The following is a 15,717-nucleotide window of genomic DNA, read 5'->3' on the forward strand; positions in this document are numbered from 1 at the left end:
TGACTTGTTTTGTAAATACTAGTATAAAGTCCTAAACACTGTTCTAAGGGGCCCAATGGATGTGAACCATTATCTCAAAAGCAGGAGATTGCAACACCTTTCAGCGCCTAAAGCACTTGAATCCCCTCAAGATAGTTTGTTAGCGAGTTGATGACCATATAGTTAGTACCTGTTCTCCAGATGCAGTAAACAAGAACAGCTAAGCAAACTGTAAGGTTAAGAAGAATTCATAAGACAGAAGGTTTATTTAAAACCTCTATACCTAACAATTCATATTTAAGAGTAACTGTGACTAAGGTCTCTAACGTTTGATTGATCGTGGCTGCTGTGAGTGCTGGCAACTTTGGCATGAAGAAATTCCCAGAATTCCCTTAATGTGTCTGTGTGTGGTATGCTGACATAAAAGACAGGCCTGAAAATCAATGTAATTAATTTAACTATCTGTAGAGCAAAACAAAGGTCTCATTTCTGGGAAAGCAGAAGAGAAATTAATAATAAGATTCTAAATGTGGGGAGATTAACATGGATACTCTTGTTTACATTAAGAGATTATCATTATAACCACAACAGTATTACAACTAAACTATAGTCACAATATTAAATGATGAAGAGTAATTAGCAAATTAGTCACATCAGTGGTATTTTTAATTTTATTATTACACTGAGCATCATCTGCAACAGTTTGAAATAGCACTAGAAGGAGCGCTGGTGCTGGCTAGCGGTCATGAATCCCCCCAGCAAATGTCTCTGCCCAGCAGGCGAGCGAGTTCTCCTGTTGGGAGAATGCTGCATGCCTGTAGAGTGCTAGAGGCCCTCCAGAGTAATAGCCAAACATTTGAAAAAAGGTGATGTTTTGTAATCCCAGAGCAGCAATGAGAACAACCGGATTATTAAGAAGCGTGGATTATTCAATTCTTTTGAACCTCAATGATTAAAGTAGGAGGAAATAAGGGGGGTTGGTTAACAGAGGCCTGAGGAGGGGATGCTCTCCCCTTAACTAACCTCTGAGCAGCCAATAACAGGAAGTGGGTGCAATGTCCACGCCTACACACTCTCTCCATCTGACAGCGACTGAAATATCCAAAAACTCATCCCAAATGCCTTGCTTTCTCACATACGGCTGGAAAGAGAAAACAAACTTTGAAAGGTCCCAGGAAAGAGAAAAAAGGCAGTCCTTGAAGGCATTATGCTGAGTTAGATGGTGAACTCAGGCCAAAGCCTCATCAGAGCACTTAGGTATCTCTCCAGCTGAGTTACAGGGAGAGAGAGGAATGTTTCCTATAACCAGCCTCCAAAGTCAAAGAGGAAAGGCTGCACCTCCCGGCTCCTTGAGGCACTTATGCGTGTGGAGTTCGCAGGGTGTAGTGGCTGTTGTGGGTCCAGCAGAATGCCCCAGTGATTATGGTGCAGTAAGACTAGGCCTCAGAACATGATGCAGCTTGGACTTTGGGAGTGTGGTCCTCCAGGTCGATGACACTGAACATCACAGACCCAGCGGCACCAGACTCAGAGAAAACACAGAGGCTCCCTTTATCTGAAGCCAGATTTGCTGAAACCAAGCTCTACTGAGGCATGTACAGCTCAATATCAGGTGACAGTGAAGCCAGGGGAAGCTTGGTGAGAGAGTAGTGTGCATCGTTTACAAGGAGCTGTGTGTTTAAAATCTGCCACAGAAAGGCCATCCATGGCCTTTAGTCACTAATCCATCACCACACACACAGCACCTGCAAAAGTCGTCAAACAAGACCATGTTGGGGAGTCACAGACAAAGCCAGCTTCCCTCAGAAAATGTCAGCAGACTTAGTTTCAAAGACAGATGCAGGATGGGGATTAATGCTTACAGAACTGACCATCCTAATCCTCAGAGCTCTGCTAATGCTTGCAGAGCAGCGCTGTTATTTTATCATCTAAAGACCTTATCCAATACACTGCTGCCTGCTGACAGAGGGAGACAGACAGACAGACAGATCAGATCAGATCAGATCAGTTAAGACTTTCTATTTTAAAGGTTGTATACTTATCTCCATTCTTAGGATGCTGAATGTTACCCCTATGATCTGAACTATGGCTGTATGTTTACAGTAGTTTGATGTAGTGCACAGTGTAGCAATTTCTCATCCATGCTCGTTATTCATACTTGTTATGAAACAAAACAGAAAAATGTCTCAAGCATGTGGAAAAGAAATAAGTGCACATAATTAATAGCTCTCTGGTCTCTCTTATAAGTCACTAGTGAATATAAAGAAATCCTGTGCCACAACCCCAGCGTGTTTGTTTCTAATGAGCTTTGCCATGTCTCTGAACCTGGTGCTCTGGCCTCCAAATGCAGTTTATCACACGCACTAAATTGGCTATTGTGGGTGTGAAGAATGTTGTGAACTTCCTTCAAGTGTGTTTTTAGGGATGTCTGCATCTATTGTGTGAACATGTGTGAGCAATGAATTAGTATTTTTCCTTTTTTTAGTTCTATTTTTACTTTTTTTTTCTTCACACACCACACTCGCATAAACACGCGCGCGCACACACCAATTCCCTTATCTCTACACACTCTGAAATGTTCCTTGTGCGCCACCTTCTTGCCACATCTGGCCTTTCTCAAAGCACACACACTCCTGCAGTACACAAGGGCTGAGTCTTTGTGAGGACTCCCCAAGCCCGAACCTCCCCCCTCCCACTCTTCCTCTTTCCTTTACCACCTCTCCTCCTGTCCTCCCTCCCACCCTCTCTCACCCCTCCCTCACCCACAACCTGCACAGACAGTTATGCTGAAACTTTCCCATCACCATGCCGGTCCCTCGGCCACCTCTATAACAGTCTGGACCTCAGCTTCAGCCAGCAGAGCAAGAGAGACTGCCTTGCTGAGACCACCTGGAGCACACGCATACAACACACACATACATATACTGACTCTCACTGGGCTAACTTCACATCACGTTGCCTCTGGATTCCTCCGTGGCTTCTGCCGTTCGGCTTGGTTTGGGTGATTCAACTTTAGAAGAGTTTCCTTGGAGATAAGGGAGAAGAAGAAAGGGACTGGTTGGGGTTTTTTTTAGAAAATGACTCCTGCTGGAGAGTGAGTCTGTGCCTAAGTTGGTGAGGTCGTCAGAGGACGTCAGCACCTGGATTCACCTGGAGCGAGCCTGCTTGTTGAGCTGCTTTTGGTTGCCGTTGTTTCCTCTGTTGGGTCCTTGCAGCCTGGACGTTCTGAGAGAGCTTGCTCTGTCTTACAGTACTGTAAGGCAGAAGTAAGTGGAGACTCTAAGAAACAGACATCACTGTGGGGAGAGTAAGTTCTCTTTCTCTTGTCTTTCTCTCTTTTCTCTTTCCCTCTGTCTCTGTGCGTGTGTTGGTCCTCGGAATTGTTGCATTTCCCCAGCTGAGTTGGGTTTTGTTATGTTTTGTTGTGGCTTAGAGGACTTGCTGGAATTCTTTTTTTTAAATTGTATTTATTTATCATTCCTCTTTCTCTGAAGTGGACTGGACTGGTTTGAGTTAAACATGCACTGCAGGCTAGAAGTCTGAACTCCCCGACTCGTATTTTCACAAAGCAGCAGGGGAAAAACAGGACAGTCATTTGTTTAGTGGTTTAAATGAATTGTTCCATTGTCTGTTTTCACTTATGCACCAAAAATAGCATGATGTACACAGGCAAAAGTCACATTTCTCTATACACTACCAGGTCTACCGACCCTCAGTTAGCTACTTTTAAAATCAGTCAGCTGCTATCCACCTTTCTGTGTCCTCTGGTATGTGGGCTGTGAACTTCATCTTACAGTGTGTGTGTTGTGTTGTTGTAGACTGAGCATAAGGATGTTGTATTCATGGAGGGTGCTGCAACATTGGTGCTTGGCCGTGTTCTTGCTGTGTTCTCCAGTGCCACATTATGGGAGGCCCATCGATGCCCTCAGCAACAGAATGTAAGTTTATGCATTTTTTATCATCTAATGCTTTTTTTCTTCTTTGTAAAACACTTCTTTCTTTAATTTCACTAATCAGTAGAAATACATGTATATTTACATAAAAACATAAAAGCAATAATATTAGCAGGGATTTAAATACTAATAATAATAATATTAACTATAATAGACTTTTTTAATTAATGTTATATATAAGAAAGACCATGATGATGATGATGATGATGATGACGACGATAATAATAATAGTTATTAATATATATTTATTATAGTAATATTTATTATAACTATTAACAACAACAATAATAATATATATTTTTTAATTATTATTATTTAGCTCACCCACTGTTCAGTAGGGGAGTGAGTTGGCTGGCTGTAATACGCTGGAAAATGTGCTTATTTGGAGAGTGTGCCAAGAGCTGTTTTGATAGCTAGTGCCCACCTGTTTGTTTACTCAGAGGGTGAGGGAATGCCTGAATAACCATAACCTGACCTGATGGAGCACTGATCCCCCCCACTCACACACCCGTCTCTCAGATCACCCTCAGTTCATCACAATGTGCAAGCTGTCCACTACCCTCCATTTCTACTGACTCCCTTTGGCTTTGTCAGTAGGGCTTCAGTATTAGGGAGCACACAGGAGTGAGGGAACGGCTGCGTTAAAGCGGGGAGTGCTGATCCTGGATTAGGCTGCAGCTCAAGACAAATGGGCTCCCCTGCTGGAGCCTATCCAAACAAGCTTCATGTGCTGCTTGCCAAAGGCAGGGCCCAGGATGCAGAACACCGCCACAGAGAGGTGCTTCCCTGCCTTGGAGAGCTAACCCCCCTGCAGTGTTGGGGAACCCTCGGCCCTGCCTTCCAGTCAGCTTGTATTGAAGTAACGAGGAGGGTGAGCAAGGGTGGGTGAGATGGGAGTAGGGACTCGCGTGTGTGAGAGACAGTGAGAGGAGGCATGATTGCATGTTTAATGACTCGTGTGTGTGTGTGTGTGTGTGTGTGCGTGTGTGTGTGTGTGTGTGAGAGAGAAAGGCAGTGAGAGTGAAAGGGCACCTGTGCACATGAGTGTGTGCCTACCTGTTCCAGAAATACTGGCAATCTGTAACTTTTCAGCATTTCACTTGTACCATCAGCAGTGTCAGCTCACTGTCATGGGTGAAACACAGAGCACAAGCAGGTCGACAGCCAAGACAGATATGGATGTGCCTGTGTAATCAGTGGGCGGATGAGGGTGGATGAGGGCAGCTGTATGGGTGAAGGAACAGGCACTGCCCCAGCCTCTCGCCCTGCTGCCTGGGCTCAGACCACGGTTGCACTCATAGCTTAAGAACTACAGGGGGCGGATCTGAAGGAGCTGCGGTGTTGTTGCAGGACTGATTCGTACGTCTGTGTTTGAATGAGTATGTGAGTGTGTGTGTGTGCGTCTGTGTCTGTGTGTGTGTGTGTGTGTGTGTGTGTGTGTGAGAGTGAGTGCTTGTGTGGTCCCAACTCCTATACAGCCGAGTTCCAAACATGTTTGTTGGGTTTGGAGTCTGATGACTGGTTTGTTGGGGGTGTTTGGATGAGACCATGGGTCTGAACATTCTTTTTGATGTTTAATAATCTGCTTTCCAAAGACTGTGATGCATCAATTGACCATTGGCCTCTGAACGTTAGTAAACATTGAGACTTTTTTTCATTACTATCACTCTTGCAGTGAGCAAACATTTTTGTGGGAATAAACAAACAACAGTGAGCAAACTTACACACCGAGCAAATGTTTTATGTGGTAATACAAGCGCTATAGATACAGTTGTAGGTATTAATCAGTAGAAACCAGAGCCAGGGCGTTGGCCTCAAAAAACAAGAATGAAAATACATAGAATGATTCTACTGTGTCTAAAATAATCTAAAGAGCTGAATGTTTTGTCCTTTTGTCCTGATAATATCTCTAATTTACTCAATTCTTGCTTGCACAGAGGATATTAAAGGATCATATAGAGTCATCTGGGTCCAAACAACACAGGTTCACTCTCAGCAGAATTCACTCAAGATCTTTTATCTCCATACGGGCTCGCAAAAACATCCAGAAGGGCGTTCACCATTTACAACAAGCTAACGCCGACAAGTCCACAGAGTTTGACAATCTGCCACTGGGCACAATATCTCCTATCCAAGTTTAACCTGGCCTGGTGCCAGGTTCGCCTGGAAAGCTCAAACACACATGAGCCACAGAAATCCCTGTAGCCATTCTGAAACCAGCACAGATAAACGATCTTTACACTCTCAGGTATACCAAGCAGCACCAGATGGACAAGTGCCAAATTCTCACCTAGTTATCTGCTCTTCTAACTCTTGGTGTCTCTCATTCTGCCTCTGCCTCATTGTCTCATTTGATCTTGGCTTATTTGAGGTAAAAACAAAGCAAAATTATTTTCATAAGGCACCTTAAGGATATATCTGTAGTGACAATTATAGTTTAGCTTATTAACTGCTATATGCACCATTATTTGAAATAGAATTAAAAAGCCATTATTAATCATTATGTAACTTCACCAACTGCAGCATTAGAAAATAATGAAAGTTTTGAGCAATTCCTTTTTGTGAGCATTCAATGTACACTTTCAGTGTGGTGTCAGAACAGGTTCTTTTTAATAAGCCTATATCTCATGACTACACTCCTGACAAACGCAAGTTTCAATTTCAGAAAAATGTTTATCCCCTTTCTCATGCTACAAATTTGCAAATTCTTCACCTGTGCTGGCAAAAAAAAAATATAATTATATATATATATATATATATATATATATATATATATATATATATATATATATATAGACACACACACACACACACATATTCAGTGGTGTGAAAACTACAAATTAATTTTGGATTTTTTTATGCAAGGGACTTTCTACTTTTTCTCCTTACAAGTTTGTACACCCCATGTGCCCCAAAATTAACTCCAAATAACCAAAGGGGTACACTGATTAAGTCTGGTTTAGCACCTATCTGGCCACCTAATCCTAGCAGGGGACACTACACTGAGGCTGACTGATGTATTTGACTGGCAACAGTAACTAGAGGGTGGAGAGCAACCCAGTATGAAATCCAACACAGTGACAAAAATGATAATATAGTTCCGCTACTCCTCGCCCTCTCAGTGCTGACTCAGCACCTTTATGCTTTTACACTCTTTCTTTTTTACTCTCTCTCCCTCCTTCACTTCACTCATTATGTATGATGTCCTTCATGTCACTAGTTTCCAGTTTTTATCTTCCTTCAACAAGACCTGTGTTATGTTTAAATTCCACTGAAATATTCAGCAGTACTGTGTTGGACAGTGCACAGAGCCTTAAATCTGGTTTTGTTCTTTGTCCTCTTAAGCACCTGGTGTTGAAATAACGAAGAACCATCTCTCATTCATGTCTCTCTTTACTATACCAAGCAAAATATTCAACAAATATCATATACCAATTCATATGAAAATATTCAACAAATATCACATTTAAATCCACAGCCTATAAAAAGACACACATAAAACTATAGGAACGCAATATAAGGATTATGTATTTTCAGTCTTCTATGTAATATAGTCTTTTGGTGTCCTGTGCCCATGTTGGGGATTATTATAATCTGATATTCAGAACAAGGTTTTTTTGTGTATACTGACAGGCTCCAATGTTCATCTTTTACCTTCATCTTGCAACTTTATTCATATCTGTTAACTGATCTGCGCACGCTGAGCAACAGGCTTTTCTTTCGTGTAAGCGATTTGCACTCCCATGACACTTCTGGCTCATAAATCTCTCAGAATACATGGCTAAAAAACGAGGAGTGACAGAACGGAGCGGCTCTTTTCCCCCGTAGCACACGTGCGCCCGGGCCGCAACGATGTTTAGGAGTCGCGGGAGGGGGATAAACGGGTTTTGCAAAGGAAAACGCATCTGAAACGGCGCGTCGGGAAATATTCACACGGATCAGTTTAACGGAACGGGGAAACTGGCAATATCTGCACCGTTACAAATTCCGTAGTTTGAGATTCTGATTTTTGGATTTGATGGCTCGGATCATACCTGACCAGTACAGACAAATACGACTACCGCGGACCTGTTAGGCTTTGACCAAACTGCGGTAAGTTCAGCGTAAGTTGCTGAAATAAAGTTTCACATAATCAAGCTAGGACTTTATTTTTGGACCGCATATGACCTCATACAGAGACAACAGAATACATCTGGTGTTCACAGACGAAATTAAATGTCTTGAACATCAAAGAACATTATTGTGTATAGTTGGAGTGATGTTAAGCAGAAATACATCGGCTTTAAACGCGTGCTAAGACATGACTGAACATGTCTTGATGTGACCAACCCTTTCATTCATATACTTTACTGCCATCTGCTGGTCGCTGCGATACGTACATCCTAATTTCGACCCAGCAGCTGTAGAAAGTGGGTTTCAGACCCACCACCGCTCTCTCTCCAGAGTAAAACAGTGAATATTTTGAAATAGCACTGAATTATGCTTTACTTTGGCACATTCAAGGCACCAGCTCTGTGATATGTGTAATTGTTTCAAGACATTTGGACCATATGCCCAGTATCCAAAACTGCATACGATAGCAGAGGGCTGTTTGACTGCAGAAGCTGTCAGTTGTCAGAGGTACAGGCATTCAGACTTCTAAATTATTTAAAGTGAGACACAATGGCACTATTAATTAGAATAACTGCAAAAAGAGTTTAGGTTGCCTTTCAACATTTTAATAATCTTTTCCTACAATGAATGGTTCAGTGTGGTTACTGGCTTTTGTAATTGTACAGCAATGTACATCTTAGGACAGTTCTGACATAGTGTATTTAGAGCAGCATATCTCAAAACTGAAAATCTCCTGGACCCCCTGCTAAGTGGTATCATGGCCCAGCACCTTCTTTGAAGGTGCTTCACATCACCATGTTGTGATATGTTTTTGTGAAATGCTGTAATGTTCACAAAGGGGTCACTGCTTTGAAAGGAGGAGTGGACAATTTGCTGCGTGGTTGATCCATGTTGTGGATAAATTGTTAAAATGCACTGTTTTGCACTGTGGGTGTGAGTGGTGTCATTTGTTACAGTTTAGCGCTGTAATTTTGAGAAACCAGGCACACACACAGCCAGTTAGCAAAATATTTTAGTGGGGAAGATGCCATCTACTTAGGCTAAAGGGTCCTGACATGAACCTGGCAACCAGACAAATCAAGGGTTGTGGGCCATGGGTCACTATGAATGACCCCCACATACAGCTTGCATAAATCACTTTCTTTCTAGTCATGAACAAGTGTATATGTGGTCTTTTTGTTTCATATCTCTCTCTCTCTCTTTCTTTCTCTCTCTCTCTCTCTCTCTCTCTCTCTCTCTCTCTCTCTCTCTCTCTCTCAGTAAACGGTCAGTGACGCACGCCCAACTGATGCACGACAAAGGCCGCACGCTGCAGGAATTCAAGCGGCGCTTGTGGCTGCAGGAACTGCTGCATGAAGTGCACACTGCCGACATCCGTGAGGTGCAGCAAAGGGGCGGGGTCAGTGGTGGTGGGGGTGGCATGGTGGGCATACCTGTGGGCGTAGGCCTCAGCCTTGGTGACAGCATGGGCCCAGGCACCGCCCACCCGAAGCCTGCAGGTGGCACCAAGAACTTACCGCTCAGCTTCGGTCCGGAGGATGAGGAGGGCACAAACCTGCCTCAGGAGACCAACAAGTCACAGACATTCAGGGACAGCGCACTGAAGGCCGGAGGCAAGAAGAAGAAGAAAGGCCGTGCAGGCAAGCGCAGGGAGGGCGAGAAGAGGAAGAGACGAGCCCGTTCGCTGGGCTGGGTGCCAGCGGCGGGCGAGGTGGGCAGTGGCTTTCACCTGGAAGGACGAACGTGGCTGCACTAGGACACTGTCAGGCTCTGACAACGGTAAACAGCCTAGGCCTACTGCTCTTTAAATCTCAGAGTCTCGTCTTTTTTAATCACAGGCAACGCAGACTCAGTGAGGAAGTTTATAGGAAGTAAGTCAACTAATGAGTACGATGCTTTACTTACTGGTAATTTTGGTAGTTTCAGTTCTGCATTCATAGCACAAAAAAATGAACTCAATAAGGAAACAGTAAAGTAAAATGTATCTGTGTGGATTTGGAGTTTCATTGAGGCCACCGTCCCCCATATCCATGTCTGCACACTCACTGCACATGAATGTACACACGCAAAGTCACTTGAAGACACCCACCTACTTCGATAAACACATTTCACCTCTTGCCTTTTGGTGCTTCCGCACAGAGGAACTGTGGTCTGTTTGATGTTGAGTGGAGGGTGAGCAACATGCGGGGGTTCGGGGTAAAGGGGCATGTTTGCTCAGGGAAGGGTGTCTCCTTTGCATAACTGCAAACACATGTAAGAATCCCCCCATTTGCTCACTCTGCCACAGAAAAATAATGAGGCATCACATATCACATACACACACATACACACACACACGCACACACACACACACACACGAACAAAGAAACAAAACATGCAAACCAAAAAAATACTTTGTATTATTACATTTGCAAAAGACATTGTGACCTGTTTTTGTGATACAGCACATATGGTGTATTGTTTAGTATTTAGTGAATTAATTACAATGAAATAAATGGTAGCTTGTTTCTGCTAATTTAGCAGGACTGTGACTCTGGAGGTAATCTAAAGTTAATTTTCTCTTTTTTTTTGTCTTTCAGATCCATGAGGACATTTTAAATGGACATCTAAAATGTTACAGTACTCACTGTAATAGTGATTGTTTGGAAAGTTATAGGGACATATTTATTGTTTGTAAATAATCTCAATGCACCAGACTAGTGACAAACGAATAATAAAAGATGGTAATAAAACATTATTCAGTGCTCTGTGGGTCTACAGATTTTTGTGAATACTTTGCTTTCTTTCTTCTTTTTATTATATATATATATATATATATATATATATATATATATATATATATATATATATATAGTTTTGTTTTGTTTTTGTTAGGTCTATGCCAATTATCAATGTCAGATTTGCAGTAATTTATTTTGTTTGAATGGTGTATTTATTTTTTAAATGTATCAAGGTGCTGCTGACCTATATTTTTGTACCATAATGCACTTTAGATATATAAATATAAATCTATATACAAGTAATGTTGTTGATTTATTTTGTGGTTATTTGAAAGAAGAAAACAGCCCTACCCTTATGTTTCTTCCCACTTCTCTGTTTAGTTGTTTGTTTGTTTGCTTTGGCATCCATTTTGTTTATGTTTACTGTTTATATGTTTGTTTTCTGTTTCTTTGCTGCTGACCTGGATGTGCCCTGTGTCATCCACAAATTCAGTCCTAAAAACACTATGTAAATGGTTCTTTCCCAGACTGTCTACCGCCCAGGACAGGATACAGGGTGTTTGTGTCTTGCCTTGTTGGATCACAGCTCAAACTGTACATAAACAGCACATGCTATTGACTGAAATCTTGTCCTATGGCACTTGCACTGAGTGAATGATCCTGTATTGAACGGATTAAACATCTGAGTCACCCTGCATTCTCCTGTGTGTTGTGTTTGTTTGTTTGTTTGTGTGTGTGTGTGTGTAGTAATGAAATAGAGGGCAACATGCAAGAGTGCCTAGTTACTAAAAATATCACAAATTTTTCAATAATGTTGTCCATCACAGAAAATGGGCTCATGCACATGTTAAGTGGTTTAATTTATTTTTAAGTTCAAAGCCCAGCAGTAAAATGATTTTCTTCAGAGCCTACTTACACTCCACCAGAAAGACACATGCATACATGCACACACATTCAGGAGACACTTTACAGACACAACCTGGTTTAAAAAGCACAGATCGTCATATAGTCACGGACAACCCATTTACATGTCTCAAATGGAGCCGACTCCTGAGCAAATTGTGGTGTAATTAGGATTTTCTGCACTTCATCCACAATACCTTCAGGCTGCTTGTCTGACTCCTTCTACCAAGCCACATGAAAGTATGCATGAAAGCATGAGGGGAGCATGGGTGAGAGGCAAGATGGAGAGGAGAATTCAGATAGGATGAGAGGGAGGGATAAGTGGACGTGTTGAGAGTTTGGATAGGATGAGTGTTTGGATGGGATGAGTGGGAGGGATGAGTGGATGTGTTGAGAGTTTAGTGAAGATAATGGCAGCAGCCTAAGTACTGAGAAAAGGAGAAACTGAGTCGCTCACACGCATGGAGAAAGCATCATTATGCTCTCTATTATCTGGAGCCAATCGCTCTATTGCTCTCACACAAAGAATGACAGTGCTCAGCTTTTCCATACAACGTGAAGGCCTTGGCTTTCACGTATGGAACCTCATGCAGCAATTCCACTCAGTTTCTCTGACATTTAATGGACTGCCATGGACTTGTAATAGATGTCAAACAGGCAAACTACAACCATAAACGACGGCTTACATCACTCATGGCATGGCCACCCAGCCACACCTACAGAAGAAGGACAGCGAGGTATGTTTCATGCTTCTAGATCTCCGAAGCTTTTTCCACTTTCCACCTCCTTCAGCTTTTCTGCTCTCCATCACCACATTTGACCTGTAAAGGTCAGATATTTACTATTCAAAACGTAACTGTGTTCAGAAAATAAATTCTTTTACACTCAGTTACTAGCAGATATACCACTTCTCCATATTAACCACTTGTTAGTACATTGTACGTTGATCATGTTGTGGAAAGCAGACTGCTCTCTACTGATTAGGAAACTCAACTTCAGAAAGCACTACCCTGGAGCCTGTCTCTCATAGCTATTATTAAGCAATTTATTGACATCATTATTGACATTAGCCCAGGGATTTGCATATCAATGTATTTTTATAATAGATAACCAGAGCATGCACAACCAGATCTTCTACAACCAGATATATCTATAACCAGAGCAGCTACACAGTCTCTACTACCTCTAAAAGACTGATAAATACAGTGTTCGGTTGATGTTAGTGAAAGGCTAAATAATATAGCAGACCTGACTTCAAAAGAGCAAAGAGACGTGGGCTAACATAGCTAAACTCCCCTGACAATGCTGACAAAGAAACTTCTGTTCTGAAAGACACAATACAGAAAGCACACGAGCATCTCACACAGGCGTGACCTGAATTTCTAAACTGGCAGGATGGCCTCGTGATGCTCCCCTTGGATTATAATCTGAATGAAATACATTTCCACTAGTAAAACATTATTTACACATGAGGTAAGCACACAATAGTGCTTAGAAATAAAAAAAGGCCAAGCCATTGATGCATATGGCTATTTTTGTATATTTGAAGATTGGAAATCCATTTGTCCGACTATTTCCTTAAATGGCAAGAGGTGTTCAGATCTGACCTTGTCAGCACTTTTGGAAGATGAATAAAGAATATAAGTAGCCTATTAAGTGATTACATGTGATTATGAGCGTCTATGTCTTGCATGCAATTAGGCGTTGATGTAACTGAGGCAGTAAAAGGAAAAGGAGCATGGCACCAAGACCGGAGGCTTCCGTTTGCAGTGCCAGAAACTAACCTCATCAGTCAGGGCCCTGGCATCTTGACTGCAGTGGCGTCTTAGGGAGGAAGCAGCCATGACTCTGAATGTTCTAGGGATGTCTTGTGAAGCTGTCCGAAAGAACTGGATTGGACAATTGCCTTCCCCGGCAGGGAAATCGATCGTGCTGTGAGCGTGGGAAACATCTGTGCAATTTAGATGGGCGGCTACACTACGAGCCATGAAAATTACTAGGATTATTGGCTCAGAGGACATCCTGCCAAGACAGCGAGCGTGACGAGCTGTACCTGCCTGGTTCTTTGCCCCCTGATCACTTTAACACTCTGTGAAGTGAGACACGCCTGCTCTGTGGGAAGCACGGTGGTTCGGACAAAAATGAGGTAGTGTGAGCCGATTGCTTTTCAACAAGGACTGTGATGAAAAAGTCTTCCACTTAAATAAACACTAACAAGCTTGTGCCAACAGAGGCAGAAAAAAGGTGCAAGGTCCTGGCTCTCAGGAGCGTGTTTTCAAGCCCTGCTTTAAATCTTCTACAAACAAAGAGGGTCGACTGTGTTTTTCAACTCGGTTTAACATACTCCAATCAGGCAGACACACAGCTGGTTTAGATGATTGCTCTAATTAGATTAAGAAAACACTTTGAATTAAGTGCCTTACATATATATTTTGTGAACTGCTGAAACGTACTATTGTTGTTTCAGTAATTGTGAATCATGAGATAGTGACCTTGTGATGCTTGACTTTAAGATATGTAAGAATTTTAAAGAAGTCATTGTCTTCTTTCTGAAAGTCCCAATGCTAAAGAAGACAATCTTAACCCAGCCCTTTAAGAAAAACACACAGTATCCTGCCAAACATCATCACAAAGTATACCAATTGCAAGTGCTGTAAGTGATACATGCCTCACTGTGTATTCTTTCACATTAGGACCTACAGAACTAGAAGCCATTCTCAGTGCTGCTCCAGAACAAGTTCAGGAAGACCTTTTTTCATGTTGCATGTTTTTTGTTTCTGCCCCTATGCAAAATGTTTTTTACAAGTGTTCCCAGCCATTACCCATCTTGAAATGAATCTATAAAATTTAGCATTGTGTTTTAGTGATAAAGATGATCATTTTGGATGAACATTTTCCTTGTTTAAAGACAATAAACTATTCAAAAAGTGCTCAAAAAAAATTTAGCTAAGGATCACAATAAGGAACTATGCCTTAAACACAAGCATACATACATGAACATACACATAAATCTGTGCAAACACAGTTTACATATTCCTGAAGCTTGATGTTCTGGAGCTTGTAGATTTCTGTGAACTACTGCAGGGTATTAGTGTAGAGCACTTGGAATGTGGAGCTTGGTAGTATGGCTTTGCAGTACAAAATTAGTATGGCCTACTAGCGCATCATATGCAGACTGTTTCTTGCCATACTTTCTAGTGGTACCTACTGTGGAACCTGCAGAGCTATATGGGCCTTGGTCAACTCAGGCAGGGATTTTCACTTCCATAAATGGGTGAATGAGTATATCAGGGGTGTTGTCTATACAAAGTGCTATGATATTGCAAGGATTTCTAATATCTCATCTTTTGCATTCAGAAATTATTTTAATCGATGAATCATGTTGGTATTATAGCTGCATTGGCATTTTCTTTAAATCTTTGTCTCAGTGTTGATATTAAAATGTGTTATACTGATGTACTAAGGCCATGTTTTGGATGAACAAACACATTTCTATCACATTCAGTCTTTTTTAACACTTCATTAAAGTGAAGCTCTCTATACTTAAATTGGGGGCTTTTTCTCCAAGAGACTCATTTACAACATGAGTGTAAATAAGCAAACAAGCAAGCAAACAAATAAACGCAAAGAGGGTGCACAGAGAGTTTTAGTGGTGTAATGGTGCTCTCTTTTGTCTCTAACTCTCTTTTCTATTTTCCTACACAAGCATTCCATTATACATTCATAGGATGTCATACTGCATGATAGAACAGTATTTAAGTAAGAGATCTTTTTGTCAAATATGCCACCTCTTCTTTTTATGAAACAAATATATATGACTCCTTTATAGGGCATATAGTTAGAGTTATAATAATCATTGGTCTTCCACAGCCAATTACAGATAATTGTCATATTTCCACATAGATCACAGCCATAGCTAGAATGTTCTTAGGTAAAGTGGGACAGTTCTTCCAGTTCTTGTTCAGACCATTTGTTTGTCAAGACATGCGCAATTGTGTATTTCAAATTACCAAATTTTGTTTAAAAAATGACATTTTACAAAAACCACC

General features: G+C 41.6%; 1 protein-coding gene across 1 annotated transcript; it reads left to right on the plus strand.

The window, feature by feature from the left end:
• Positions 1–3,102: 3,102 nt before the first annotated feature.
• On the plus strand, positions 3,103–10,818 carry pthlha (parathyroid hormone-like hormone a). The gene is made up of 4 exons (XM_027004070.2): positions 3,103–3,286; positions 3,798–3,917; positions 9,306–9,824; positions 10,625–10,818. Exons 2-3 carry the CDS (start codon positions 3,811–3,813, stop codon positions 9,799–9,801), a joined length of 603 nt encoding a protein of 200 aa, XP_026859871.1. The 5' UTR covers positions 3,103–3,286; positions 3,798–3,810; the 3' UTR covers positions 9,802–9,824; positions 10,625–10,818.
• Positions 10,819–15,717: the final 4,899 nt, after the last annotated feature.

This window comes from Electrophorus electricus, chromosome 2 (genome assembly GCF_013358815.1).
Source record: "Electrophorus electricus isolate fEleEle1 chromosome 2, fEleEle1.pri, whole genome shotgun sequence".
Classification (NCBI taxonomy): Eukaryota; Metazoa; Chordata; class Actinopteri; order Gymnotiformes; family Gymnotidae; genus Electrophorus; species Electrophorus electricus.